The sequence below is a fragment of the Helianthus annuus genome, chromosome 2 (genome assembly GCF_002127325.2).
Source record: "Helianthus annuus cultivar XRQ/B chromosome 2, HanXRQr2.0-SUNRISE, whole genome shotgun sequence".
NCBI classification, from domain to species: domain Eukaryota; kingdom Viridiplantae; phylum Streptophyta; class Magnoliopsida; order Asterales; family Asteraceae; genus Helianthus; species Helianthus annuus.
This window is the reverse complement of record NC_035434.2, coordinates 161,450,757-161,478,406: the sequence shown is the minus strand read 5'-3', so window position 1 is coordinate 161,478,406 and position 27,650 is coordinate 161,450,757. Positions and strand designations below refer to the sequence as shown.

The window sequence follows — 27,650 nt, the reverse complement described above, 5'->3', positions numbered from 1 at the left end:
GATTCAAGTTATGCCAAGAACACACTTTTTACGGTCTCTTTAAATCTTTATATCAAATGTTGAGTATACTATAAATTGCTCTAATTACTAATTAGTTATTGTTAACAATGGTTTTGCTAAGTGCTTTATTCTTACTTTCTATCCAGAAAATTGTGATGCAAAAAACGGCACCATTTGTTAAGCGTACAATCCAAGGCATGGCTCAGGATATGTTCTTCGACCATTGTTTCATGATTGCAGATTTAGGATGCTCCTCTGGCATGAATACATTGTTGCTTGCTTCTAACATTATTAAAATTTAAAACAGTCCATGAGGTGTGTCAAGAAAATAATATAACGACACCACAGTTTCAAGTGTGCTTAAATGACCTCTTTGGAAATGATTTCAATAATGTTTTGAAATCATTACCCAACTTTTATAAAACTCTTTGAAAGGACAAGGGAGAAAAATTCGGTCCTTGTTTTATTTCAGCTTTTCCTGGATCCTTTTGTGAAAGACTCTTCCCCAATGAAAGTTTGCATCTTATTCTCTCTTCATATAGTGTTCATTGGCTTTCTCGGGTCTCGGGTTTGTGTATATAATATCTAACGATACAACCATCGTATGCGAATTATTATAGCTAACAATTTTTATGAGCTATATATAAAATCTAAAAGAGAAATATACACTATTGCATTTGGGTCAATATAACCAGCTTAAAGAGAAATACATAATACCACAAACGGGTCTAGTGAACATTACTAGCAATTCCCTTAAAATTCATCTTTTGGCTACTTTAGGGGACTTGAATTCATGGCCTTTTATTAAACATAAACACTTGATGTTATTAGGCCAAGAGCCCATCAACTGCCATAAAATATGTGTGTATTGTAAGTTAATAAACTATTAAGAGATGAATCATGTGTGTATATGAATATATAAATAACAAAAATTGTGGTAAAAGAGTGTGAAAACTCGCCCAAGAATCCGAGCAGTAATTAATAATATTAGTTTGATGCGGAACGGAATTAATGTATCAAGCGTAATCAAGCACCGGGTAATTTTTAAAGTAGAAAATAAAATAAGAGTGACACGAGGATTTACGTGGAAAACCCAAATCGGGAAAAACCACGGGTGGCGGAAGCCGAGAAACAATTCACTATAATTTTGCAGTGTTTACAGAGTTTGGAGAAAAGGAAAAATACATAGAAAATATAGAGAGTTTTTGTATCTCTATTACATATGTATATTTGTGAGTGGTTTTAGTACTACTTGCAACGGAGCTTCACTTGCTTCACTTCAAATTTATAAGAAAAATTGAAGGTGAGAACATGTCCTAATTTTCTTGCCAGCCATTTGAAAATTGCATGGAAAAATTTCTTCACCTGACATTGGTTAGACTTTTATTTAGCCAGTGCATTAATTGTGCATCCACAATATTTGACTTCACATTTTGGAAGGCACATATTTCTACAATCTCCACCTTGACTTCAAAATGCAACAAGTACCAAACACCTTATTAAATTCTAAAACTCCATAAGAACCTGCAATCACTATATAGGAAAAAATTGTTTCCGAAAATTAAAATACTTCCTCCACCACGAGCCTATCTGGCTCAATTGCGATCAGAAACACCCATCAAATCCAAACATAGTTTGAACTTGGCTATTGGAAGACTCTTGGTGAATACATCAACGGGATTATAATCTGTATCAATCTTGTCTATGACACAATCACCTTTCTCAGTGATATCACGCACAAAATGATAACGAATATCAATGTGCTTTGTTCGGTCATGAAACATTTGATCTTTACTCAAGAAGATAGCACTTTGATTATCACAGAAAATTGTGGTAACCTTTATTCTATCATCGAGTTCTTTAAATAATCCCTTCAACCAGATATCTTCCTTGACTGCTTCTGTAATCGCCATATATTCTGCCTCAGTAGAAGACAGCGCAACTGTAGACTGTAACTGTGCTTTCCAACTAATAGCACAACCATGCAAAGTAAACACATACCCTGTAATCGATCTTCGTTTATCCAAATCTTGGCCATGATCTGAATCAACATATCCAAGTACCCCTGTGTTAGATTTACCATAACGTAGACACATAGAAGACGTACCGCGCAAATAACGAAAGATCCATTGTACTGCTTTCCAGTGTTCTTTCCCCGGGTTCGCCATATATCTACTGACCATGCTAACGGCATAAGCCAAATCAGGGCGCGTGCAAATCATAGCATACATCAAAGATCCAACAGCACTAGAGTATGGTACGCGTGCCATATAAGCCATATCAGTCTCAGTAGTAGGACTCAAAGCGGATGATAGCTTGAAATGAGCTGCAAAAGGTGTGTTGACAGGTTTTGCTTCATGCATATTGAAGCGTCTTAGGACTTTCTCAACATAACTTTTCTGAGAAAGATGCAAGACCCTAGACTTCCTGTCACGAACAATTTCCATACCTAAAATCTTTTTGGCAGCTCCTAAGTCCTTCATTTCAAAATCAGCTTTCAACTGGTCTTTTAATTTCTGAATCTCCTTCATATCTTTCGTTGCGATCAACATGTCATCCACGTATAAAAGTAAGTAGATCATTGAACCATTGTCACAATTCTTGTAATAAACGCAGCTAGCTATCACGGGTGCACCTTTTGAATTTGTGACTGGTCATAAATGAATCAAACCTTTTATACCATTGTCTAGGAGACTGCTTGAGGCCATAAAGAGATTTATTCAATTTACACACGTAGTTCTCCTTGCCTGGAACTACAAAGCCTTCGGGCTGTTGCATAAAAATCTCTTCCTCAAGCTCACCATTTAAGAAAGCTGTAGTAACATCAAGTTGCTCTAACTCATAATCATTAGAAGCAACCAACCCCAATAATACACGAATGGAAGTATGTTTGACAACTGGGGAATAAATGTCAGTATAATCAATGCCAGGAATCTGACTGTAGCCTTTAGCTACTAACCGAGCTTTGTACCTTGGTTTCTCGTTTGGGTTGATAGGTTCTTTGAGTTTGTAGACCCACTTGCATTTAACTGGCCTTTTCCCTTTCGGAATAGGAACTAAGTCCCAAGTACCATTTCTTTGCAAGGATTCCATCTCATTATGCATAGCAATCATCCAATCACTTGAGTCTTTAGACTTGATAGCCTCATCATAATTAACAGGCTCCATAGCTGACTCAACATCGGCAGCAATAGTAAGAGCATAAGCAACAAGATCAGATTCAGCATACCTCTTCGGAGGAACAATTTGTCTTCTCGGCCTATCTCTCGCAATGCTTGGAGTAGTAGCTTGTGGTTGTGAAGGTGTTGAATCCTCAACAACAACATGCTCATCTGGCGAGGAAGACTCTTGATGCTCAAATGTACTCTGATCGGTAGTAGATGGAGTAGGAAGCTCCACCTCCACTTGAGATTGCTCTTTTCTTGCTTCGAATGATGCATCAGATGTATCTGTAGCTTTTGAAGAGTCTACAACTGGTTTAATCATACTAGACTCATCAAAAGTAACATCTCTTGAGATAATAACTTTCTTCAGTTTAAAGCTCCATAACTTGTAACCTTTTACCCCCGGATTGTACCCAAGAAAAACGCATTTGATTGCTCTCGGTTCTAACTTCCCATTGTCAACACGTGCATACGCTGGACATCCAAAAGGTTTTAAAACTGTATAATTGGCAGGTTTTCCGAACCATAACTCAAACGGAGTTTTCTTCTCAATTGCTCGCGATGGTGATCGGTTGATAAGATAGCAAGCGGTCGAAGCAGCCACTGCCCAAAAAGACTTTGGCAGTTTGGAATTAGAAAGCATACACCGGACCTTCTCCATAATGGTGCGATTCATCCTTTCAGCTACACCATTTTGTTGAGGTGTATGGACCACCGTGCGGTGTCGAGTGATGCCTTCCTTTCGACAATAGGCATTAAACTCTTCTGAGCAAAACTCAAGTCCATTATCCGTGCGAAGATACTTTACCACCAATCCTGACTGCTTTTCAACCTGAACTTTCCAGTTTCTGAAGGTAGAAAAAACGTCTCCCTTGCGTTTTAAGAAGAAAGACCACACCTTCCTGGAGAAATCATCAATGATAGTGAGCATATAATTAGCTCCCCCTTTCGAAGCAACTCGAGCCGGTCCCCATAAATCCGAGTGGCCATAGTCAAGTGGTCCTTTCGTTGTATGAATACCACTTAGAAAACTCACTCGTTTTGCCTTGCCATACACACAGTCTTCACAGAACTCTAAGTCAACAATCTTTTGTTCACCAAGTAATCCTCTTCGACTCAATTCGAACATGCCTTGAAAACTCATATGGCCGAGTCGAAGATGCCAAAGACGGGACTGATCTGGTTCAGAAAGAGACTTTGAAACAACAGCAGCGTCACTCGAAATTGTTTGCCCGTCAAGAAAGTAGAGGTCTGAGGTTTTTCGTTTGGCCCTTAGTTTGTCGGGACCATCTTTGAATACCCTGAGAACTCCACCTTTACCGGCAAACTCATATCCTTTTTTATCAAAGGAGCTGAGAGATAACAAGTTTCTTCTGAGGTCAGGAACATATCTAACATTCCCAATGGTTCGGATAACTCCGTCAAACATACGGATTCTGACTGAGCCATGTCCAACAACTGGACATGTAGAATTATTGCCCATTAAGACATAACCCTGGTTAACCTTTTCAAATGTATAAAACCAACTTCTGTTGTGATACATATGAAAAGTACAACCAGAATCAAGTATCCATTCATCAGTTGAATAAACTGTCAGGAGTTCTCCAAGACAACCGACCTCCGCTACATCAGCTTCACCCGAAGTGCTAGCTTGTCTACCATTCACTGCTGCTTTCTCTTTATTCTTCAACTTGAAACATTCACCAATTGTATGTCCCTTCTTATGACAGTAATTGCAAAACTTTCGTTTGCCTTTAGACTTGGATCTCGTTCTGTTGGAAGATTGAGGGTTTTTACCCCTATCTGTTGTTCTTCCTCTGGCATTTAAACCTTCGGCTTTCTCATCACTGGTACCACCACCAGTAATATGCTTCATCTTTTCTTTTGAATCCAAAGCTGTATAAACTTCATCTAAGATAAGAGTGTCACGGCTATATACACTAGTACACAATTGGGCAAATAATGCGGATGACAAAACTAAAAAATGCGGTTAAATGGTTAAACCGCATCTTTTGCTCTCCCCTAAAACTAAAAAGTACATCCTTTGTCTACCTAAAACGAAAAAATGCGGTTAAATGGTTGACCGCATCTTTTATCCCCCTATATTTCCCCCCAAAAATTTCAACTTAGTTTTCGCTTCCCTCCATCGACCTAATAACCTCCAAAACCCGGCCTCTATCTATCCTCATAACTCCTCACTTTTCATTTACCACACACTACAACCCTCGCTTCAGATCAAATCCTCTCAATCTTCACCTAATCTTGGTCTTGTTTCTATCGGTTTACCCAACAAATAAGCTGATCTAGGGTTTGTTTGTGTTCAATTTCACCAACACATATACTTTTATGCTTTTCAATCAAAGGATCTCTCACAAGAAATCAATGATAACATCTGTGAATCGTTCAATTATTTGTTCGGTCTTCCGGTATCTACACGTACACTTGAGTTAAAGCTTCGATGTTCTGAAGAAACACAACGATAACTTCGCGAACAGTACTTGTATTTGAAATCCAAATTGAATGAGAAAGGTGAATTCATCGAGCGTGTTAGGGTTTGTTTTTAATATACCATATTACAGTTTTCTTCTGGTTTCACTTGCTTGTTTTCTTCGGAGGTGATCGTACCCTACTGCAAGGTATTTTAATTTATTCTTTTGTTTTTTTAATCTTTTCACAATTTGTTAAGGAGATTTTAATTGTTGTGTTCTGCTTCAACTTTGATTTTTTAATTGATAGATTCAGTTTCTTGGATCTTTTGATGTGGGTATAATTCGGGTTTTAATCTGGGTATTTTATTTGAATGATTTATGTTTGAGATGTATGGTAATCCGGCTTAAAAATAAAGATAACCCGATATAGGATCCAGATTTATTATTGTTTTCCCTGAATTTAGTAGCAGTTAATGTCAATGGCTAGCTAGTTTATATGGATTTTTGAGTTGTTTTGAATGTGAGTTTATAGTCAACTGTGTTCAACAAGTATGCAGCGTTTAGAAGTCTTGAAAGATCTTTTCATTTGCTTATTTAGTTTTTGTATCTCTTTATGATGGGCGATAAAATAGGATAAAGAATAAATGTGTTTGGGACTAAGTTTTGAGTATGATATTAAGACCATGTGTAGTGGAAGACACAAATAGTGCCCCACCCTTGGGCGTTTTGCTCCATGTGGCAGTCCGGTCATCAATGGGGCATTATGGGGTGTTTTTCTAAAATGGGTGTAGTGGGGATGTGGGCATTGTGGAGCATTATGTTAAAAGGGGTGTAATAGAATTTAAATAAAGAAACATCAAAAATTGATATTGGCCAAACAAAAAGGGATGCACGGTCATTGGCCAAAGAATTAGAACTTTGGTGTGAAAAAAGGGACGTCTCTTGCATTTTTTTTGTGAAAAGCGCCCAAGGGACGGTTGAATGGCGTTGTGGGGCCTTGTTATTTTGTTAGTGAGAATGGAATCAGACATCTTGCAAGTGCAGATCATTTAAAAAAGGTTTTATATGCAAATATGGTAGGGGAATGGGTCGAATTGATTGTTTCAGGTTTACCGAGGTAGATCTTGCTAAGGTGTGTGTATATGTATATGTGTGTGTATGTATAGTTTTGTGATTGACATATTCATTATGATTTTCATTATGTGTTATTGCAATATGAAAATAACTGCATATCTGTGAAGAGTGAAAGTGGTAGTGAACAATCCCATGGACTTTTAATCTAACCCTCATATGATATCCACAATGAAGTTAATTTGATTATGTAGATAACTTTAACAGAACTTGTTTCATCTCTCATAATTCAGGTTTTTGAAATAGTGTTTTACCTTCACAAGATTATATAAATGAAAAATACCAGGTATCCCAATCAGATCTATCAAGACATGTGGCGACCAACACTTCTTCATATGATTATGCAATCGTTGATGTCAGCTTCAGATTCAAATCTTTCAAATAACTTAAGAGGTGATTATCTCCTTGTTATACATATTTTGAAACTTTTATGGTTTACTGTTTACATAAAGACTTTTATTAAAACTTTCTTGGTGCTAGTGTTACTACCCATGTAATGTAGGTGGGAGTGGCTTAACCGAAGGTTATCATCACAATGTGCTGGTATGTTTCTAATTAGCATAAGGAATGTTCATTTACTGATATTAGAATTACTATATTTGAATGATAAATATATGGTTTAATACCAATTATTTTTATTTTTATATTTTATGGTTTTGACACCTCTCTTTTGTTTACAATTCTCAGCGCTAAGAAGCCGATGGATGATGTTTATAGAGAAGTGTTTGTGTTGGCCCAGCTCTCTGTTAAATTAATCCCAGAATAGAAAATAATTGATAAACAGAGATTTTGACCAAACAAAATGGATAAACACTTTTATATATGTATATATATTTAGTGAAGCTTTGTAAATCCTTCTTATTATGATCTTCTATAAGTAATTGTTTTTTTTATGCTTGATTGACAGTGTCAAAAAGGATAGAGCAAATTATGGATCACTCTATGTTCCTTTGTTGCAGAAACTCAGTAAACAACAGGCAAATGTACTATTTCATTCACATCAATAGTATTACTAGATAGCCCATTAACATATTCCCTCTTATAGTAAAGTGAAATAAAGATGCGACCCACAATTTGGAGAGTTGAACGATAATTTGAAGTCGTTCAAAATGTTTTAGCTTGAGCCTGTAGGTTAAGAAGTCACTTGTTGACTTACACTTTCAATCTCTTATACATCTATACACTTCCATATATTTTTTTTAAGCTTCAGTGGTTTATTAAATGAAATGTTGTGTTTTGTTAGGAAATTTATATGGTTCCAGTTGCAAGTATAAACTGAAGATGTTGGTTTCGGTTGCAAATATGAAGACTTGGGTTCGGAAGGTTATTGTATATCGTTTTCACCTTTAAACATTTACATATTTATGTTACTTTTAAACTTTTGTAATTATTTGTGTTACTTTAAAACCTTTGTAATTTATATGTTTGGTTATTTTATATTGGTTTTATTTTTTGTATGTTTTTTTATTTTTAGGTATATGTATACTGGGAATTTATTAAGAATTTTTCTATGAAATTATCTGGAAATTGAAATAAATAATAATTATATTTTTTTAGCCTCAAACACCAAGAGATGCGGTTCTAAAACCGCATCTTTTGAGTATATTAGGAAAAGGTAGTTTTTTGTTAATATATCAAAAGATGCGGTTTTAGAACCACATCTTTTGGACCCGCATTATTTGGCAGATAGCCAAAAGATGCTATGCCATAAGATGCGGGTCTATAACCGCATCTCATAGCCAATTTAACCGCATCTATTGATCAAATTTGTACTAGTGATATGATGGTATCACGAAAATGGCTGTAGGATTCGGGCAATGATGACAGCAAAAATAAAGCCAAGTCTTCATCTTCATACTGAACATCCATATTCTCTAAGTTATTAACTAACTCTTTGAATGTGGAAATATGTTCAGCGAAAGAACCACCTTCAATCATTTTGAGATTGAACAACCGTTGCTTTAGATGCAACTTGTTTGGTAAGCTCTTAGTCATCAATAATTGCTCCAACTTTAGCCATAAAGAAGCCGCTGAAGTTTCTTTTAAAACATCTTGCAAAACATCGTTTGATAAGTGCAAACGAATCTGGGATAGTGCCTTGAGATCTTTCATCTCCTTTTCTTCTTAGTTCCATGACTCGGGCATCTTATCGAAACCCAAAAGCGCCTTATGTAAATCCATCTGAATTAGAACATCTCTCATCTTTACTTGCCATAGAGGAAACCTGGTGTTTCGATCTAACAACGGAATATCGAATTTCATTGTAGACATGATTTACCACTTGATAAAATAATTCCAATAAACTAATATTAAAACCCGGATGCTCTGATACCAATTGTGGTAAAAGAGTGTGAAAACTCGCCCAAGAATCCGAGCAGTAATTAATAATATTAGTTTGATGCGGAACGGAATTAATGTATCAAGCGTAATCAAGCACCGGGTAATTTTTAAAGTAGAAAATAAAATAAGAGTGACACGAGGATTTACGTGGAAAACCCAAATCGGGAAAAATCACGGGTGGCGGAAGCCGAGAAACAATTCACTATAATTTTGCAGTGTTTACAGAGTTTGGAGAAAAGGAAAAATACATAGAGAATATAGAGAGTTTTTGTATCTCTATTACATATGTATATTTGTGAGTGGTTTTAGTACTACTTGCAACGGAGCTTCACTTCAAATTTATAAGAAAAATTGAAGGTGAGAACATGTACTAATTTTCTTGCCAGCCATTTGAAAATTGCATGGAAAAATTTCTTCACCTGACATTGGTTAGACTTTTATTTAGCCAGTGCATTAATTGTGCATCCACAATATTTGACTTCACATTTTGGAAGGCACATATTTCTACAAAAATATATTTTAATTCGGTATTTTGACTCCTTAGTTTTAATAGATATTCTATTGGTAAAGCCAAAACCTTTAAATACCTAGGTTTAAGAATGAAGGTCTTGGGTTCAAATCTCATAAAAGACATGAATTAAAAGAAATTAGCCGTTCAAAAAAATGTATATTAACTAAAATCAAAGCAAAGGGGGAAAAAACTTAAATTAAAGCGGTTCAAAAAAAAGGTATATTAACTAAATCAATGCAAAGGGGAAAAAACTTAAATTAAAGCTGTTCAAAAAAAGGTATATTAACTAAATCAATGCAAAGGGGAAAAAACTTAAATTAATGCAAATGTTCTGTAATTCGGTTATTAATACAAAACTATCTAAAAGTCCAAACCATGGATAGTTCAATCCATAATTTTAGAATTATGTGTATTATTGGATATGGATGCTATAACTTGTGGTCCATTTAAAGCAATAACATGAAGGTCTATTTAAAGCAATAACTTGTGAATGCTCTCGTGAAGTGTTAACTAGCACCAGAGCAAAGAGTAACCATGACATTAGTAAACATTCTACATATGAATAGTGGAAGTGGAGATTCAAGTTATGCCAATAACTCGCTTTTTACGGTCTCTTTAAATCTCTAAGTCAATTGTTTTTAGTAGACTATATATAAAATGCTTTGAGTGTACTATAAATTGCTCTAGTTACTTATTGTTAACAATGGTTTTGCTCTTACTTTCTATCCAGAAAATTGTGATGCAAAAAGCAGCACCACTTGTTAAGCGTACAATCAAGGGTATGGCTAATCAAGATAAGTTCTTCGACCGTTGTTTCATGATTGCAGATTTAGGATGCTCCTCTGGCATGAATACATTGTTGCTTGCTTCTGACATTATTAAAACAGTACATGAGGCGTGTCAAGAAAATAATCGAAAGACACCACAGTTTCAAGTGTGCTTAAATGATCTCTTTGGAAATGATTTCAATAATCTTTTCAAATTATTACCCAACTTCTATAAAACCCTTAGAAAGGACATGGGAGAAAAATTTGGTTCTTGTTTTGTTTCAGCTTTTCCTGGATCCTTTTATGAAAGACTCTTCCCTAATGAAAGTTTGCATCTTGTTCACTCCTCATACAGTGTTCATTGGCTTTCTCAGGTTTGTATATATAATACCTAACCATACAACCATTGTATGGGAATTATTATAACTAACAATTTTACGAGGTTTGAAACCTCAAAAGAGAAATATATACTATTACATTAGTGTCAATATAACCAGGTTAAAGAGAAATACACAATATCACAAGAGAACTAGTGGTCCCACCTTGAGCTATGAAACCATGAGAAATAGGTCTTCCAAAATATTTTTTAAAAAAAAAAAAAAATTCTCAAAAATCTTAAAAAAAAAATCACTTATTCAGCAAAAAAAATAAAATAAAAATAAAAAAGTGTCACATGCAAAATTTTACATCGGGTGTAACAAATTTTATATCAGGCGTAAACAAACTTTACACAAGACTTAACTACGGACTTGGCAATTTTTTTTTTTTTTTTTTTTTGTAGTGGTAGAAGATACACATGTCTAGAAAATCCTACATGCACTATTTACAAGATGGAAATAAAATATAATATAAGAGGCAGATTTTTTGAGAAATAAATTTGCATACAATTGAGTCCATTTAGGTTCTTTTGTAACTGTTTTGTATAATAGACTTCGTCCTTGTAATATGTGAAAGGTACCTGAAGGCCTTGAAAACAATAAGCAAAATATATACATAGCAAAAACAAGTCCTTTAGATGTATTGCAAGCATATGGAAAGCAATTTCAAACCGATTTTACAAAGTTTTTACAACTACGTTCCGAGGAATTAGTACATGATGGACGCATGGTTATAGTATTTCAGAGTCGGAGTAGCCTTGATCCAACTAACGATGAATGTAGCACTCTCTGGGAGTTACTCACCATGTCACTTCTCGAACTGCTTAAAGAGGTATAAAGATTTCATGTATCCAAATATTAACTCAAATTAATGAAGAATACGTTATTTAAAGCTTCTAGTTAGCTTCATCCGCTAACTGTTTACGCTTTCACACAGGGGCTGGTTCTAGAATCGGATATTAACTCATTCAATCTCCCATTTTATTTTCCACATGGGGATGAACTTAGGAGAATTATTGAAGAAGACGGATCATTCTCTCTTGATGACATGGATATTTTTGAAGTCGATTGGGATCAACATGATATTGAATGTAACAACCGTGGGAAAAAAACAACTAAATCGATAAGGGCTGTTACGGAAACATTGTTTACTTCTCATTTCGGGAACTCCATAATTGATATGCTATTTAAGAAGTTTGAGAAGAAATTGGCAGACTATTTAGCTACTAAGAAAACAAGACACTTATGTGTTGTCATTTCATTGATAAAAAAATGAATGATTCAAATGTTGAGACGGGTATGTTGGTTTGTAATTTAAGTGATGCATATGCAGATTTTGTTATTTTCTTTTGTTAAAATTTGAGTATTAATTATTTATATTTGTCAAAGGAAGCGATAATATAAGTTTGTGTATGGATTATTTAATGAACTATTATCTACTGAAATAAGTCCACAAAGACGGACATCAATCTTTCATCTGACCCTTGCGCTCTTCATCAAATGATTTTTTTTAACAACTAGGAATTTGAACCGCCGCGCGTTGCGACGGCATTGAAAGTTAAAATAACTCGAATTTATACCATATATTTGACCCAACTTGAAAAATATTACGTCACCGTTGAATGAAAAACTATTATATTTGACTCGACTCGCTTGCGTAGACAAATTATAAGGATAAAAACGTATTATATTTGACTATACTCGTTTTAGGAAAAAGTTTATGTTAAACGTTAGTCGTTTCCATTGAAACGCGAATTTAAACCGACAGGTACGCTAAAACTATCATACGTTGCATGTTACGACTGCGACACCTTAGTTGTTTATAGCTGGTGGTACGTTATGTGGTGTGTTAATCATTGAAAAACACGTGTTTCGGCATATCCAATCTACATTAGTGTAACCTATATAAGTATTGCGGTTACAATGTACGATGATGACATTAACGTGTAATGTCTGCACGTGAAATTACACGTTTTTACATTGTTACACAAAGTATGTTTGTGATATTAACGTCATTTGACATAGATAAAAAAGAGAATGTCTCCGTCGTTGCGGTGTAAAGTTGTAATGGTAACTTAGACAACCATGCAAAATTGTAAAAGTTATTTAGACATTAACATAGTTAGGCATAGATAAAAAAAATATTAATGTGTGACATGCTATGGTGTAAAGTCGTAAAAGCAATTTAAATAAAATGAGACGTCAAGTTATTAAAAAGAAAGGTTGATGGGTCAAAGTTATCAATTACCAAAAATTAGAACTGAATGTGTAACTTATTTAAGAATAGGAGGTGTAGGTGTCAAATTAAAATGTGTAGAGACCAACTTTTATTTTTAAGATAAGTAAACAAATATTAAATTATATGTAAATAATTAATTTTAGTAAGTTTTGTCTCAAGAGTAATAAGAGTAATAATGATCACATAAAATTTAAACTTCAATTAAGAAAAAGGAAATTTAAACTGCATTTAAAAAAATTTAAACTCCAATTAAGAAAAAGGAAATTTAAAGAAGAGAAAAAAAAAACCAACTGGGAAAAAGGATATTTTAACTCCATTTAAAAGGAAGAGGAGGAGGAAGAGTCGAACTTGGGAGTCCTCTTTCAACATGAGACGCAACAATCACTAAACCACACTTCAATTTCATTTATTTTTAGCTTAAACACTCTATATATAACAAAAGTAAAGGCGGCGTGATGTAGTGCGTGAAGCGATAACAAAGAACGAACACGTTGATTCTACGAATACCCGTGTAGGTCTTTTTCCAACCCCAAAATTCAACCCAAAGGGCACGGAATTTGAAGTGAAAATTCAGTAGTTTCAAAATTCAAGTCTGATTGTTCAAATTACTAGAGGGACATATAAATAAGAACAGAAATTCGAAATGGGCCTAAAAAAGATAACGGGCCAAACACAAGCCTAAAAACAAAATGCCCAAAATACCTCAAAAAACATAAAAAAATAACTAATAGAAATAAGCGTTTTTTGGCCCGGACGATGACCCAAACCGGTGTGGGCAGTTTGCATCAAGATGGAGCTCGTTCTCACGTTCGTTTCGCTTGGTCACACGCCCAAAACGGACCCCCGTAGCCCAAGTTAGAGCCATTTTAGTGAAGCCCCTTTTGTTACGCGATCTTGGGCCTCCAAATACAAGATGGCCCGCTCCTCCACACTTGGGCCCGCATCATTCCCTCCTGGGTAGAAAAAATTCGACCTCGAATCCGCAGCAACCTCATCATCAGACGAATCCCCATGAAAAGGTAGCAAATGTTTGACATTGAAAACATCGGAACAACGAATGTGGCTTGGTAACTCCAGACGATAGGCATTAGAATTTATCTTCTGCACAATCTCCACTGGCCCAATCTTCTTGGCTGACAATTTATTATATTCCTCCACTGAAAAATGATCCTTAGTCAAAATGGCCCAAACAAAGTCACCCTCTTCAAAATCAACTTGCCTACGCTTTCGGTCTGCAGCTTGCTTGTACTTTGAATTAGCGTTGGCCAAGTTATCCTGCACAGCTTTATGAACTTCATGTAACCCAACCACAAAATCTTGCACCTTCTTGGGAACAGAATCTGGGGTAGGAAGTGACATCAAATCAAGAGGACCCCGAGGCTTAGCAGAATAGACTACCTCAAATGGACTAAACCCAGTGCTCTTATTAACAGCATGATTATGAGCAAACTCAGCCTGACAAAGCTTTTGATCCCAAGACTTCACATGAACACCCACAAGACACCGCAAAAGATTACTAAGTGACCGATTAACAACCTCCGTCTGCCCATCAGTTTGTGGGTGGTAAGCACTACTAAAATTGAGCTGAGTGTTCACCATTTTCCACAGACTTTGCCAAAAATGACTCAAGAAATGTGTATCCCGATCAGAAACTATAGAGGATGGCAAACCATGCAAACGATAGATATCTCGAAAGAACAACTGAGCCACATTAACTGCATTTGTTGTCTTCTTGCAAGGAATAAAGTGCACCATTTTAGAAAACCGGTCCACCACTACAAAGATCGAATGATTACCACGCTGAGTACGGGGTAACCCCAACACAAAATCCATGCTAATATCTACCCAAGGTTGCTGAGGAATGGGTAGAGGCATATAAAGCCCTGCATTGGTAGCTGTGCCTTTTGAAACTTGACAGATCCTGCAACGTCTAACAAACCGATCAATATCCCTCCGCATAGTAAGCCAAAATAAGAAGACTGCACCAATCGTAAAGTACGGTCTCTAACCACATGCCCTTGCCCTTCTCCATGCAGTTCTTTAATTATTTGAAGGCGGATGCTGGAATTAGGGATACATAATTGATTTTCCTTAAAAAGAAAACCGTCATGCACAAGAAAATATGTCCTCTTCCCAAACTGCACATCCTGCAAAATGACAGAAAAATATGGATCTGTTGTGAGCTGTTCCATGAGATTGTCTAGCCCGGGTACAACAACTCTCATAGAAACAAGCAGGCTACTCCTTCTGCTTAAGGCATCTGCCACACGATTCGAAATTCCAGACTTATGCTTCACAACAAAAGTAAACTTTTCCAAGAAAGCCATCCACCGGGCATGCTTATGTGATACTTTATCTTGACTGCGGATATGCCTCAACGAATCATGGTCTGTAAATAAAACAAACTCCTTGTGAAACAAATAATGACGCCAATGTTTCACAGCCTGGACCACTGCATAAAATTCAAGATCGTAAGTGCTATAATCTAACTTTGGCCCAGTCAACTTCTCACTGAAATAAGAAACTGGACGCCCCCTTGACTTAGGACTATCCCAATACCACCCTGCGGGGCATCTGTGTGCAACTCAAAAACCCGAGAAAAATCTGGCAATATTAGAATTGGTGCTGTTGTAAGCTTTTCCTTGATTAACTGAAAAGCTGATTCTGCCTCCTCAGTCCATATAAAGGTCTTCCCTTTTATGCAGTTAGTCACTGGCGCCATAAGGGAACTGAAATTTCAAATGAATCGTCTATAAAAAATTAGCAAGACCATGGAAACTACGTACTTCAGTTATTGTAGTTGGAGTTGGCCATTGCTTGACAGCCGCTACCTTTGATTCATTCACCTGTATGCCGTCACCAGAAACAACATACCCCAAAAATAGGACCTTAGGGACCATAAAGACACACTTCTTTTTGGCTGCATACAAGTTATCCCTACAGAGCAAGGTCAAAACCTGCCGTACATGCTTCACATGCTCATCAAAATTAGGGCTATAAATAAGAACATCATCAAAATAAACCACCACAAATTTACCAATAAAGGGTCTAAACAACTGGTTCATGACCCGCATAAACATACTAGGGGTATTGGATAAACCGAAAGGCATCACTAACCATTCATACAACCCTTCACGAGTTTTGAAGGCAGTCTTCCACTCGTCATCCGGTCTAAGACGAATCTGGTAATACCCACTCTTCAAATCTAACTTCGTAAAAATAGTAGCACCACTAATTTGATCAAGTAAATCATCAAGTCGAGGAATAGGAAACCTGTACCTCACAGTGATCTTGTTGACTGCATGACTGTCAACACACATACGCCATGTCCCATCCTTCTTTGGAGTCAACAGAGCAGGAACATCACAAGGACTCATGCTTTCCCGAACGTACCCTTTAGAAATTAAATCTTCAACCTGCCGACGTAATTCCTCATGTTCTTTTGGGCTCATTCTGTAATGGGGCTTATTGGGTAGTTGGGACCCTGGTTCCAAATCAATGTGATGTTGGATGTCTCGTAGGGGTGGCAACCCGGCAGGTAAATCATCTGGGAAAACATCAACAAACTCCTCGAATAACGGAACCATACATTCAGGAATCTCGACTTCCTCAGGCACTGGCTTCCCAATCAAAATAAACAAATTGTCTGCTTCCTCCAACTCATCTTGAAACTGACTAATGGTCAAAAGAGTACCCGACTGTTTTGTGGCTAACTGCTTAGGCTTGCTAGGAACAAGAGTTATCTTCACACCACCAAACAGAAAGCTATAAGTATTTGACCGCCCATTATGCTCTATATTACGCTCATATTCCTAAGGTCTACCCAATAATAAGTGACACGCGTCCATAGGGACCACATCACACACAACATCATCTTTGTACGTGGACCCAATAGAAATAGAAACAAGTGCCCTTTTAGATACCGTCACTTAACCCCCCCCCCCTTTTTAAGCCATTGAAGCTTATAAGGTTTCAGGTGACTCTCTGTCTTCAAGGCCAACTTTTGAACTGCCTCTTCGGAAATCAAATTGTCACAACTCCCCGAATCAATAATAAACGTGCAAACCTTTCCCAAAATAGTACATGTTGAGTGGAAGATGTTATGCTTCAGCCAGTCGTCTCCATCTGCCTTTGGTGTATAGCAAGAGCGTCTGACCACCAAGTTCACCCCAACATCACCGGTCACGACCTCTTCTTCATATTCAGTTTCTTCATTGTACACTGGGTTATTCTCATACTCTTCATACTGATCATCCTCAGACTCAGCAAATAATTGTCTTTTACCAACCCTTTTACACTCAGCTTGACGATGGCCTGTTTCACCACAATTGAAACATCTCGGACCACTACTGCTAGCCCCCTTAGAAGTAGGCCCGGTATTGTTAACCCCTGGCCGTTGTTGACTAGGCCCGCCACGAGGTGCCCCACTGCCCGACCCAACATTTCCTCCGGCAGGGGTAAACGAACCGCCCACCCGACGGTTTTGTTTCTCAAAGGCCAACGCCCGTTGGTGTGCCTCTGGAATGGTTAACAGATCAAAGAGGTTCACAGACTCCATGATTTGAACCCTCAGACCCCCAATATACCGAGAAACAAGTTGTTCCTCCGGTTCTTGAATATCGTTCCTAGCAATCAACTGGTAAAACTCCGTTGTATAATCATCAACCGATTTAGCCCCCTGTTTTAAATTCTGCAGACGCTGGTACATCAACCTTTGAAAGTTATGAGGCAAAAAGTTGGACCGCAAGCACTTCTTCATCTTGGTCCATGTCACGATCCTTGACTTTCCGAGCCTGTTTCGTGTTAACTTCAATTGTTGCCACCACGCAGAAGCCCTACCGCGTAACCTGGTAGCGATCAAGGCCACCCGCTTATTTTCAGGCACCTCCTTGTATTCAAACACCTCCTCCATGGTAGCCAACCAATCAATAAACCCCTACGGATTCAAACTAGACCCATCAAATTCTGGAATATCAATCCTTATCCCAGAATCCCAACGCCTGTTACCCCCTCCACGTTCACCCCTTGGTCTCCCTTCCTGATCATCTTCGGAAGTCGAACCATCACCAAATGGGTTACTAAAATCAGAACCATGCCCGTCATTGGGTCTCTGCCTCCTACGATTGATCAAGTCGGCCATCCGGTCAGTCAACTGATCGACCACTTGATCCCCAACCGTTGATCCACTCTCGACATAAGTTGCTGCTCCAACTCCCGTTCATAAACTTTATCGAGAGGCCTGGTGTTGTTTCTCCTCGGAGGCATTTTGAGCCATGAATTCGGCTCTGATACGAACTGATGTAGTGCGTGAAGCGATAACAAAGAACGAACATGTTGATTCTGCGAATACCCGTGTAGGTCTTTTCCCAACCCCAAAATTCAACCCAAAGGGCACGGAATTTGAAGTGAAAATTCAGTAGTTTCAAAATTCAAGTCTGATTGTTCAAATTACTAGAGGGACATATAAATAAGAACAGAAATTTGAAATGGGCCTAAAAAAGATAACGGGCCAAACACAAGCCCAAAAACAAAATGCCCAAAATACCTCAAAAAACATAAAAATGCAAATAACTAATAGAAATAAGCGTTTTTTGGCCCGGACGATGACCCAAACCGGTGTGGGTAGTTTGCAGCAAGATGGAGCTCGTTCTCACGTTCGTTTCGCCTGGTCACACACCCAAAACGGACCCCCGTAGCCCAAGTTAGAGCCATTTTAGTGAAGCACCTTTTGTTACGCGATCTTGGGCCTCCAAATACAAGATGGCCCGCTCCTCCACACTTGGGCCCGCATCACGGCGGCTGTCACAACCGCCGACTTTTTGTTTTAAGATATAAGATAATAATACACTCATCCTTTTTCTGAACAATAATACCTTACATTTACTTTTTCGTAATAAAGGTTATTTATTATTACACTTTTTACTTTTTTATCATACTAAATTACTTTTATATACATTGCATAAGTTTTTTTAAAGAGTTTTTTTTTTATTTTGTTATAAGCTACATGAGTGGCTGTGTCGTGATCAACCCAACTAATTTCAATCAAACTACATCCATACCGGTACCGGTGTTCATTTTTGTTCTTTTCGATCGATTATATTTTTTTAGTTTTCTCTCTCGGTTGCTATAACGAGTGTCGATGCCATAACGATCCGAACAAAAATCGACCAATTTCTCGTCGAGTAGCGAGATCAAACCTATTAAGGCCAAACAATGTTGAAAACGTATTTGTATTCAAAACATTTTTTTGTATCATAGGCTATAGCAAGTCTCATTAACATAGTAGTGTCATGACGAACAGGACAAATTCCGACCGAAGAACATTGGTATTGAATATTGATATATGTTTTGTCAGTGTCATCATCATCGGTGTTTGTTCTTCTAGTTTCGATCGACATAAAACTCATATCAACATATTTTGGGTATACCACATTTTTTTTAGTTTCTTGAGTATACTGATTGTCGCTATCAAATTAATCCCATAATAAATCAAACCAATACCAAATAAATTCCCATCACGACACATCGGGAATTTAATTCTACTAGTTATTAGTAAAATGCGTAGGTAATAAAAAATAGATATCATAACTTGTTTTTAACTTTAAATTGTTTTTTTTATTATTTTATTATCGTAATTACTGTTGAACACGGTTTATTTTTATTATAACTTTTTAGATGCGATGTTATATAAAATTACAATTTCATTGTTGTGACGTGTCTGTTTAATTTATGATACATTTTTTTTTAAAACCAAGTTGTGAGTAGTAATGTATAAGTGATCGAAACGCGAACGTACATGTTATCAAACTAACCTTATATTTAGTTTTTTCTTTTTTTATAAATTGACGTTATTTACCATTTTCGTTATTCAGATACTATATTGTAGTTCTTTATAAAATTGTGAATATACAGGTACGACATGCTTATTTTCATCTACGTTTTAATAAAAGCTTTTGTCTTTTACCATAGCGAACCAAACCAATACCGTCTATATATAAATTATATGTTTTAAAACTAACTAAATATGGAATCATTATGAAACCTCTAGTCATATATATCAAGAGTTTTTTTCCTAAATGGAGGGAGTTGGAAAACTTATTTACCAAATTGGGTGATTTGAAAAATAATTACCAAAATGGGTGAAAATAAAGAAATATTTTATTTTATAAAGAAAAATAAAAACAAATCTCTTAGCGACTTCTGAGTATCCAGGGTTTTGACTACGCCATCACTATTCCAATTTCTTCTCGCAATCAACGATTCTTATCAGGTTCGATTTGATTCGTGTTCGTTTATCTAAACGTTTATTATTCTCGTTCATGATTTTGCCATTCGATTGTTGTTCGATTTTGCTATTCTATTATGGGTTTGTTTTTTTGTGGGTCGATTGTTGCCGATACTGATTTGTGTGTTGTTTGATTATATATCTGTGTTCACATGTGTTGAGTGCATGCGCTAAACTTTCTTTAAACACTTGGCAATATGTCAACAAATGCTACTCAATTGTGGATTATTGTGCTACTTGTTCATCCGAGTTTTCCCCGATTTCTCATGAAGCATATTGGCCACACGGATCATCTAATGTAGAATTACTTCCCAATTCAGATCTAAAACGAGATAAAAAAAGGTCGCCCTCGTTCAACAAGGCTACGAAATGGAATGGACATCAAAGAAGGGAAAAAAACTAATCTTTGTGGAATTTGTAGAGAACCTGGTCATAATCGGGCAAGATGTCCTTCTAAGCCTAGAAGAATGGATGCCTAAGCCAATCGAGTTGTTTTGAAATATTTATTTTGATTTGTCTTTGATGTTGAGACCGCTAGCAAGTTAACTTTATTTCACATATTTCTTTTTATTTGTATTTTATAAATAGACTTTGAAGTTTCAAAATTTAACTATTTTTATGCTTTTTTATCTTTATTTAGATGACTATTATGGTTTAGTTGAATATAAAAACTACGATACACAGATTAAAAGTGAGGAAAAGAAAGCTGCTAAAAGAATTATGATACATAATTTAAAAAAAAAAAAGCAAAGAAAAGAAAACTTCAATAGGTTAAAAAGTGTTATAATCTAATAGGTTAATTGAATAATAAATAAAAGGAAAATAATTACAAGTAGATTAAAAAACACCCATTTTGGTAATTATTTTTTAAATCACCTAATTTGGTAAATAATTTTCCCAACTCCCTCCATTTGGAAAAAAAACTCTATATATCAAGGACCGGATACAGAACACATTATTAAACCTCTAGTCATATGCCACTTAGGCTATAGTTTAGTAGTCAAGAGAAATTATCTCTTGTGAAGAGACCAGAGTTCAACTTTTGGGAAAGAAAAATTAGTCGTTCCAAGAATAAACCTCTTGTCATATATATCAAGGAATGGATATAAAACACATATATATACAATGATCTTAGTACTTCAAATTACTAGAGCATGAGCGCTCAATAATTAACCTTTTTAAGCAACAATTAGTACTAAAATTGTGTGCGCAACGTATTACCCCTATATTAATTTACAACTTTTGTTTGTGGGTAAAGGTAAAATTTACAATTCATTTTTTTCTACACTTTTCACCCTTATACTTTTGTTTGTCGATAAATTTTACACCTTTGTTTGTGAGTATAATACACAAGTCATCTAGTACTTACAGATTTAGCAAGTCATTAATTTGTTTTTAGCAATTTTGATTTACCTAAGGGGAGGATTTGTAAAATATAGTGTATTATGGAGGGAAAAGTCAAGATTATGTGTAAGAGCATTAACATTGGAACCTCTAACTCCATCTATATAATTTAATCAAAAAACACATTTTTTCTTTAAATTATATTTATTTTTCATAAAGCTTCACATCCAACTCAATATCTATATCTATATCATACTAACAAACACTTATTTTATTATCTCTTTCTCTTTCCTACACACTCACAGCAAAAATATAAAGGCTTGGATATAAGCGTCTAAATATTGAGATGTACTTTAGTATCTATATAATTTTCTCTATTACATAGATTCCATTGTAGTGAGGTTTTTGTTGTTTCCTTCGTTTCTTTCTCAATATGTATCGTATTTGTTCTTATAGAGGCTCTAATGTGAATGCTCTAAGAGAGTAAATATGAAATATATTATTATATAATGATTACTAGTATTTTTTTAACGTCACACACCCCTCTCCCTTAAAATTCACTTACAGCTCATTTTGTTATATTTGAATCCGCATCACTTTCCTCTGGATAAAATACCTGGTGTAACTAAGCAAAGAGAACATTAACTAATATAAAGTATGTGTATATTTAAGTTAATAAACTATTAAGAGATTAAGGATATGTGTATATGAATATATATATAAATCTAATACTAATAAAAGAGTTCATTTAATGCCACGTGACATTTTCTTCGTAATAAAGGATTTCACTAAAATGTCATGCGGCAATTTCTCATGCTACCTCAACCATAATACTAATATGTAAATTAATATGAGGACCATCATCCTATACGATATAGAGATAAAAATATAAGAATTACTTTTAATCTCTTAAATATTTTGATTTTACATATTAGAGATCAAGACTATCTTCCCCTCTATACAATACGATAAAGGGTCATTATATCTTTTAATATGTCTGTATTTAATATAAATATCCTTTAAAATCAAAAGCCTTTTAATAGTTAGTTTATTATTATCTATATAACAAAACTATTATTATTTTTTATTATTATTAATATCGCCAATTTAATTATTTATGCATTATTATAATAACTTTATGTGTGGGTGCTCGGGGCAAAAGTGAAAGTGCACTAATTTTAACGTTATTTTATTAATTTCGTGAAGATAATGTTAAAAGAGGTGGATGGTTAATCATCCATCATGTGGTGGCGTTGATAGCTGAAAGACAAGGGAGCACATGCATTAATTGGCCTTTGTCTTAATTGCCGAGTGATATGTGCCTTTTGTCCAAGACTTGATGCAAAACTACCATCGTGCCAGGGGTCTCACTGGAAGCAACCTCTCTATTTCTACGGGGTAGAGGTAAGCCTGTCTACATCTTACCCTTCTTAGACTCTACCTTAACTTTGTCATTGGTGAAATTTACTGAGTATGATGATGATGGGAAAACGCAATAATTAGATTATACTAATATTACACCTGTTTAACTATGTGATCACGATTATATAGAAGTATCATTTTCATTTTTTTTATATTTTATGCGTGTAATACACGGGTTTGTAACACCTATAAATTAAAATATTATTCATTTAAGTTTGTTTGAATTTTTATCTTTCAAGTAAACATTCTACATTTGAATAGTGGGAGTGGAGATTCAACTTATGCCAACAACTCGTTTTTTACGGTCTCTTTCTAATCTCTTAAGTCAAATGTTCTGAGTAAACTCAAAATTGTTCTAACTTATTATTAAATAATGGTTTACGTAAGTGATCGATTTATTCTTTCTTTCTAGAAAATTGTGAATCAAACGCAGAACTTCTTGGATAGCTCTGATACCACTAATTGATGTGTTCACACAATCAACGATAGTTTGTTATTCACTTATCAACGGTATATAACGACAACTAACAATTAGCTACATTCACATCTTTAGTCCTTCTATTATACAACAATTTCACTATTAGTCCCTGTCTTAGTATGCGTTGGCCTTTTGACCCTATCATGTGCGTTATTGCATATCCATACAAGTAGTTCTCATGATTGTGAAGTGAACTTTGTCTTGAGTGATAGCATGTTGTACATGGATTCAACTTGTGTGCTTTAAGAAGCATGTGACTTTTGTTTATTTTCGTGCAGTATATATTAGATGTTTTCAAACTAATTCAATATATGGAAAATTAATCCTTAAACTTAATCCAAACTATAAGATGATGTACCAAACAATCACAAGAATCAATAATAAACCTCTAGTCCTATAAATCAAGGAATATATACATAACTTAGCGATCTTAGTACTTGAAATTACAAGAGCATGAGCTCTCAATAATTTACCTTTTTTTTAATAACAATTACTACTAAAATCGCCTACAACGGATGCTTACACATTTAGCAAGTAGTTAACTTGTTTTATCAATTTTGATTTACCTAAAAGGAAGATTTGTAAAAGGGAAAATTACCAAAATGTCGGTTGACCAAATTTGTTTTCGAAACTAGCAACCTCACGCGTCTTTGGAGCGACCTTTTAAGCAGGGGATACATCTTTCGAGCCCGGGATGCGTATTTGGAGCGAAGCCCAATAAAAAATGGACACATGGCTGCGTAGACCACGCACGAAAATTGTCATTTTGCAGACTATTTGTTTTTCGGAAGACGTTTAACTAAAAAACGTTTGCGCGAGCTCTTCTTGGTGCAGACTTGGCTCAGCCACTCCTAAGATCTTCTAAGATCCCTAGAGGGTTAAACACCACCACCCACCACCACCGTCCGGACACCCCCACCAGTTCATTTTAAAAGTCTACATAGTGTAAAAAGCAAACAACCTTCTTCTTGTAGACTGTAGAGGTTTAGTCCAACTTTTCTTTTTCAGATGTCTGCAGATGTGATCCGCAGACTGCAGATATCTTAACTCTTAAAAAACAAACTCACCTTAGTATATTAACTAAAATTAGTGCAAACTTTTCGGAAAAAAATGGAAAAATTAAAATCAATGCAAATGCTCTTTAGTTCGGTTTTTAATACAAAACTATGTAAAAATCCAAACAATAGTTCAATCCATAATTTTAGAATTAGGTTTATTATTGGATATGTAATATGGATGCTCTTCATGACGTGTGTTAACTTGTGGAAGGTCTATTTAAAGCAATAACATGAAGGGGCACTTGCACTAGAGCAAAGAGTAACCATGACATTGGAAGACATTCTACATATGAATAGTGGGAGTGGAGATTCAAGTTATGCCAACAACTCGCTTTTTACGGTCTCTTTCTAATCTTTTAAGTCAAATTTTCTGAGTAAACTCAATATTGATCTAACTTATTATTTAACAATGGTTTTCATAAGTGATTTATTCTTACTTTCTTTCCAGAAAATTGTGATGCAAAAAACAGCACCGTTTTTAAAGCGTACAATCAAGGGTATTGCTAAGCAGAATACCTTCTTCGACCATTGTTTCATATTTGCAGATTTGGGTTGCTCTTCTGGCATGAATACGTTGTTGCTTGCTTCTGATGTTATTGATACAATCCATGAGTGGTGTCTAGAAAATAATCGTCAGACACCACAGTTTCAAGTGTGCTTAAATGACCTCTTTGGAAATGACTTCAATAATATTTTCAAATTATTACCCAACTTTTATAAAACCCTTAGAGAGGACAAGGGAGACAAATTTGGCCCTTGTTTTGTTTCAGCTGTTCCTGGATCCTTTTATGGAAGACTCTTTCCTGACGAAAGTTTGCATCTTATTCACTCCTCATATAGTGTTCATTGGCTTTCTCAGGTTTGTGTAATATCTAATTATATGACCATCCTATGCAAATTATTACAACTTGATTAAAAACCTCTAAAGAGAAATATTATACAATTGGGTCATTATAAATACACAATTTTAGTAGTGATAAAAGATACATATGACTTAAAAATCCTACTCGATACCTTTGGCGCTCTCGCCCCTGACGCGGTTCGGTTCCTAAAGCGGGTTCAACAGGTGGTAAGTAGTAACACCGCACATGTTAAGGGGCAGAATTTTGTGTTTAGCAGGGTAGGGTTTGCTATTCAGAAGAGAGTAGCGGCGCAGCTTGTTGCCCGCCTACCTGCCATTAGTTTGTAATCGTATTTAACTTGTTCCTAGTGTTTATTTAATAAAACTATCCTAATTATAGCAAAAAAAAAAAATTAATTTGCATACATGTGTTATATCTGGAATCCTATCTAATCGAGATCATATTTTTTAGATTATTTTGTGACTGTTTTGGATGATAAACTTGATCCATGTAATATGTGAAAGGTACCTGAAGGCCTTGAAAATAATAAGTTAAATATATACATAGCAAAAACAAGTCCTCCAAGTGTATTGCAAGCCTATGGAAAGCAATTTCATACAGATTTTACAAAGTTTTTACGCCTACGCTATGAGGAACTGATTCGTGGTGGACGCATGGTTTTAACATTACGTAGTCGAAGTAGCCTTGATCCAGCTAGCGATGATTCTAGTAGTTTTTGGGAGATACTCACCATATCACTTACTGAAATGCTAAAAGAGGTACAAGGCTTCATGTATCAAATTTTATACTCAAATTAACGAATTGAAGAATATACTATTTGGAGCTTCTAACTAATTAGCTTCATCCACTAATTGTTTGTGGTTTAACTCACAGGGGCTGGTTCAAGAATCGGATATTAACTCATTCAATATCCCATTTTATTTTCCACACAAGGATGAGCTTAGGAACATTATTGAAGCGGACGGATCATTCTCTCTTGACAACATGGATGTTTTTGAACTTAACTGGGGTGAACAAGATTACACTAATCTGAATGAGCATACCCATGAAGCCATCCACAACCAAGGGAAAAACACAGCTAGATTGATAAGGTCTATTACTGAATCATTGTTTACTTCTCATTTCGGGAATGACATAATTGATGTGTTGTTTAAGAAGTGTGAAAAGAATGCGGAGGAACATCATCTAGCTACCAGAAAATCAAGACACTTAAGTGTAGTCATTTCATTGACAAAAAGTGAATGATTCAAGTGTTTGTTTAGATCCGTAGGTTGGTTTAAGTTTTTGTTTAAATAATCCTTTATGATTTATGATTTGAATGTGTTCATGTGTCTCTTGTGTATACATGCATGTTGCAGGTTTTGATGTAAATAGCAAATTTGAAGACATTAGTTTTTGGGTTTGGTTGTTTTTGTGTTCTTTTATTAACAGAGGCGCAAACATATATATATAAAAAAGACTAGCAAGGAGTTAGTAAAATATTACAAGTACAATAGTGGTTGTTTGAGCCACTGAATCAAAGATAGGATGTTGATCAGTTCTCTTTAAATATAATAGGAAAATATGAAAACATATTTGTGATTGCAGACAGCCCAACAGAGAATCCAGTTAAAGATTCAGCCATCGAGTTCGACATACTTGTCAGGATGATCTGGTTCCTCCTTAGGGTGCAAACTAATGATGGTGATGATAAACCGAAAAGGGTATATTCGGTTGGGAGAGAGAGGCGATTGATGTTATGAGTTAATACATTGTCTAACCTTGTAACCTCTATATTAGTCTCCTTATATATGCACCCAAGAGGAAACCCAATTAGTTAATAAGGGTAATATGGTCTATCAACAATTACCAACTAATTATTTAATAGGTTGTTATATATTTTGATCTATATAATGTAAATGATTATAATGGCTACTAGATTAAATACAACATAATAATATATTTAATCTTACATTCTTCCACTTAGCCAAGTAATCATTTACTATGAGTATTAGATAAGCCTGATGAGGAGTTAACACTCATTTTAGCTCTAAACCAAGAACCGTAGCAGAGAAATATATCCGTTGAATCATTATGCGACTCAGGACCCCCATTAGTCATACTACAGCCTCAATTTAAAACCTAATCGTTATGATCAAAATATGCATATGCCCTTTGTTTAATTTGTAATTTTATTTTTCTATATGTCATTATACCGGTTGAACATATTGTTAGAGACATACAAAATCAAACTGAAGAAATT

At 35.6% G+C, this 27,650-nt stretch overlaps 3 protein-coding genes and 1 long non-coding RNA gene across 6 annotated transcripts; 3 read left to right on the top strand and 1 right to left on the bottom strand.

The window, feature by feature from the left end:
• Positions 1–5,291: 5,291 nt before the first annotated feature.
• On the top strand, positions 5,292–8,131 carry LOC110926279. 3 transcript variants are annotated; one of them, XR_002585110.2, is made up of 6 exons: positions 5,294–5,800; positions 7,011–7,117; positions 7,205–7,267; positions 7,412–7,548; positions 7,632–7,707; positions 7,968–8,131. It is a non-coding gene; the product is annotated as an uncharacterized LOC110926279 (long non-coding RNA). The 3 variants fall into 3 exon arrangements; XR_002585100.2 differs by having other exon boundaries at positions 5,292–5,800; positions 6,988–7,117; positions 7,412–7,707; XR_002585098.2 differs by having other exon boundaries at positions 7,412–7,707.
• A 1,939-nt stretch (positions 8,132–10,070) lies between these two features.
• On the top strand, positions 10,071–12,061 carry LOC110926270 (benzoate carboxyl methyltransferase). Its single transcript, XM_022170026.2, has 4 exons — positions 10,071–10,184; positions 10,306–10,716; positions 11,297–11,551; positions 11,657–12,061. The coding sequence occupies exons 1-4, from the start codon at positions 10,110–10,112 to the stop codon at positions 11,993–11,995; spliced, it is 1,080 nt and encodes a 359-aa protein (XP_022025718.1). The 5' UTR covers positions 10,071–10,109; the 3' UTR covers positions 11,996–12,061.
• A 3,647-nt stretch (positions 12,062–15,708) lies between these two features.
• Positions 15,709–17,870, bottom strand: LOC110899297. The gene is made up of 2 exons (XM_022146189.1): positions 17,025–17,870; positions 15,709–16,701 (listed from the first exon to the last, which is right to left on the bottom strand). Exons 1-2 carry the CDS (start codon positions 17,868–17,870, stop codon positions 15,709–15,711), a joined length of 1,839 nt encoding a protein of 612 aa, XP_022001881.1.
• Positions 17,871–24,793: 6,923 nt separating this feature from the next.
• LOC110926259 (benzoate carboxyl methyltransferase) lies at positions 24,794–26,721 on the top strand. The gene is made up of 4 exons (XM_022170018.2): positions 24,794–24,885; positions 24,994–25,404; positions 25,912–26,166; positions 26,282–26,721. Exons 1-4 carry the CDS (start codon positions 24,811–24,813, stop codon positions 26,651–26,653), a joined length of 1,113 nt encoding a protein of 370 aa, XP_022025710.1. The 5' UTR covers positions 24,794–24,810; the 3' UTR covers positions 26,654–26,721.
• The last annotated feature ends 929 nt before the right edge of the window (positions 26,722–27,650 follow it).

Bases quoted from the DNA above. Each gene is read 5' to 3' on its own strand.
- LOC110926259 (XM_022170018.2), top strand. From the start codon at position 24,811: ATGACATTGGAAGACATTCTACATATGAATAGTGGGAGTGGAGATTCA. The intron at 25,405-25,911 runs GTTTGTGTAATA...AATATGTGAAAG, and splicing joins GTGTTCATTGGCTTTCTCAG to GTACCTGAAGGCCTTGAAAA. The intron at 26,167-26,281 runs GTACAAGGCTTC...TTTAACTCACAG, and splicing joins TTACTGAAATGCTAAAAGAG to GGGCTGGTTCAAGAATCGGA.
- LOC110926270 (XM_022170026.2), top strand. From the start codon at position 10,110: ATGACATTAGTAAACATTCTACATATGAATAGTGGAAGTGGAGATTCA. The intron at 10,717-11,296 runs GTTTGTATATAT...AATATGTGAAAG, and splicing joins GTGTTCATTGGCTTTCTCAG to GTACCTGAAGGCCTTGAAAA. The intron at 11,552-11,656 runs GTATAAAGATTT...GCTTTCACACAG, and splicing joins TTCTCGAACTGCTTAAAGAG to GGGCTGGTTCTAGAATCGGA.
- LOC110899297 (XM_022146189.1), bottom strand. From the start codon at position 17,870: ATGGAGGAGGTGTTTGAATACAAGGAGGTGCCTGAAAATAAGCGGGTG. The intron at 16,702-17,024 runs GTTTGCACGTTT...GGTGGTGTGAAG, and splicing joins CATGTACTATTTTGGGAAAG to ATAACTCTTGTTCCTAGCAA.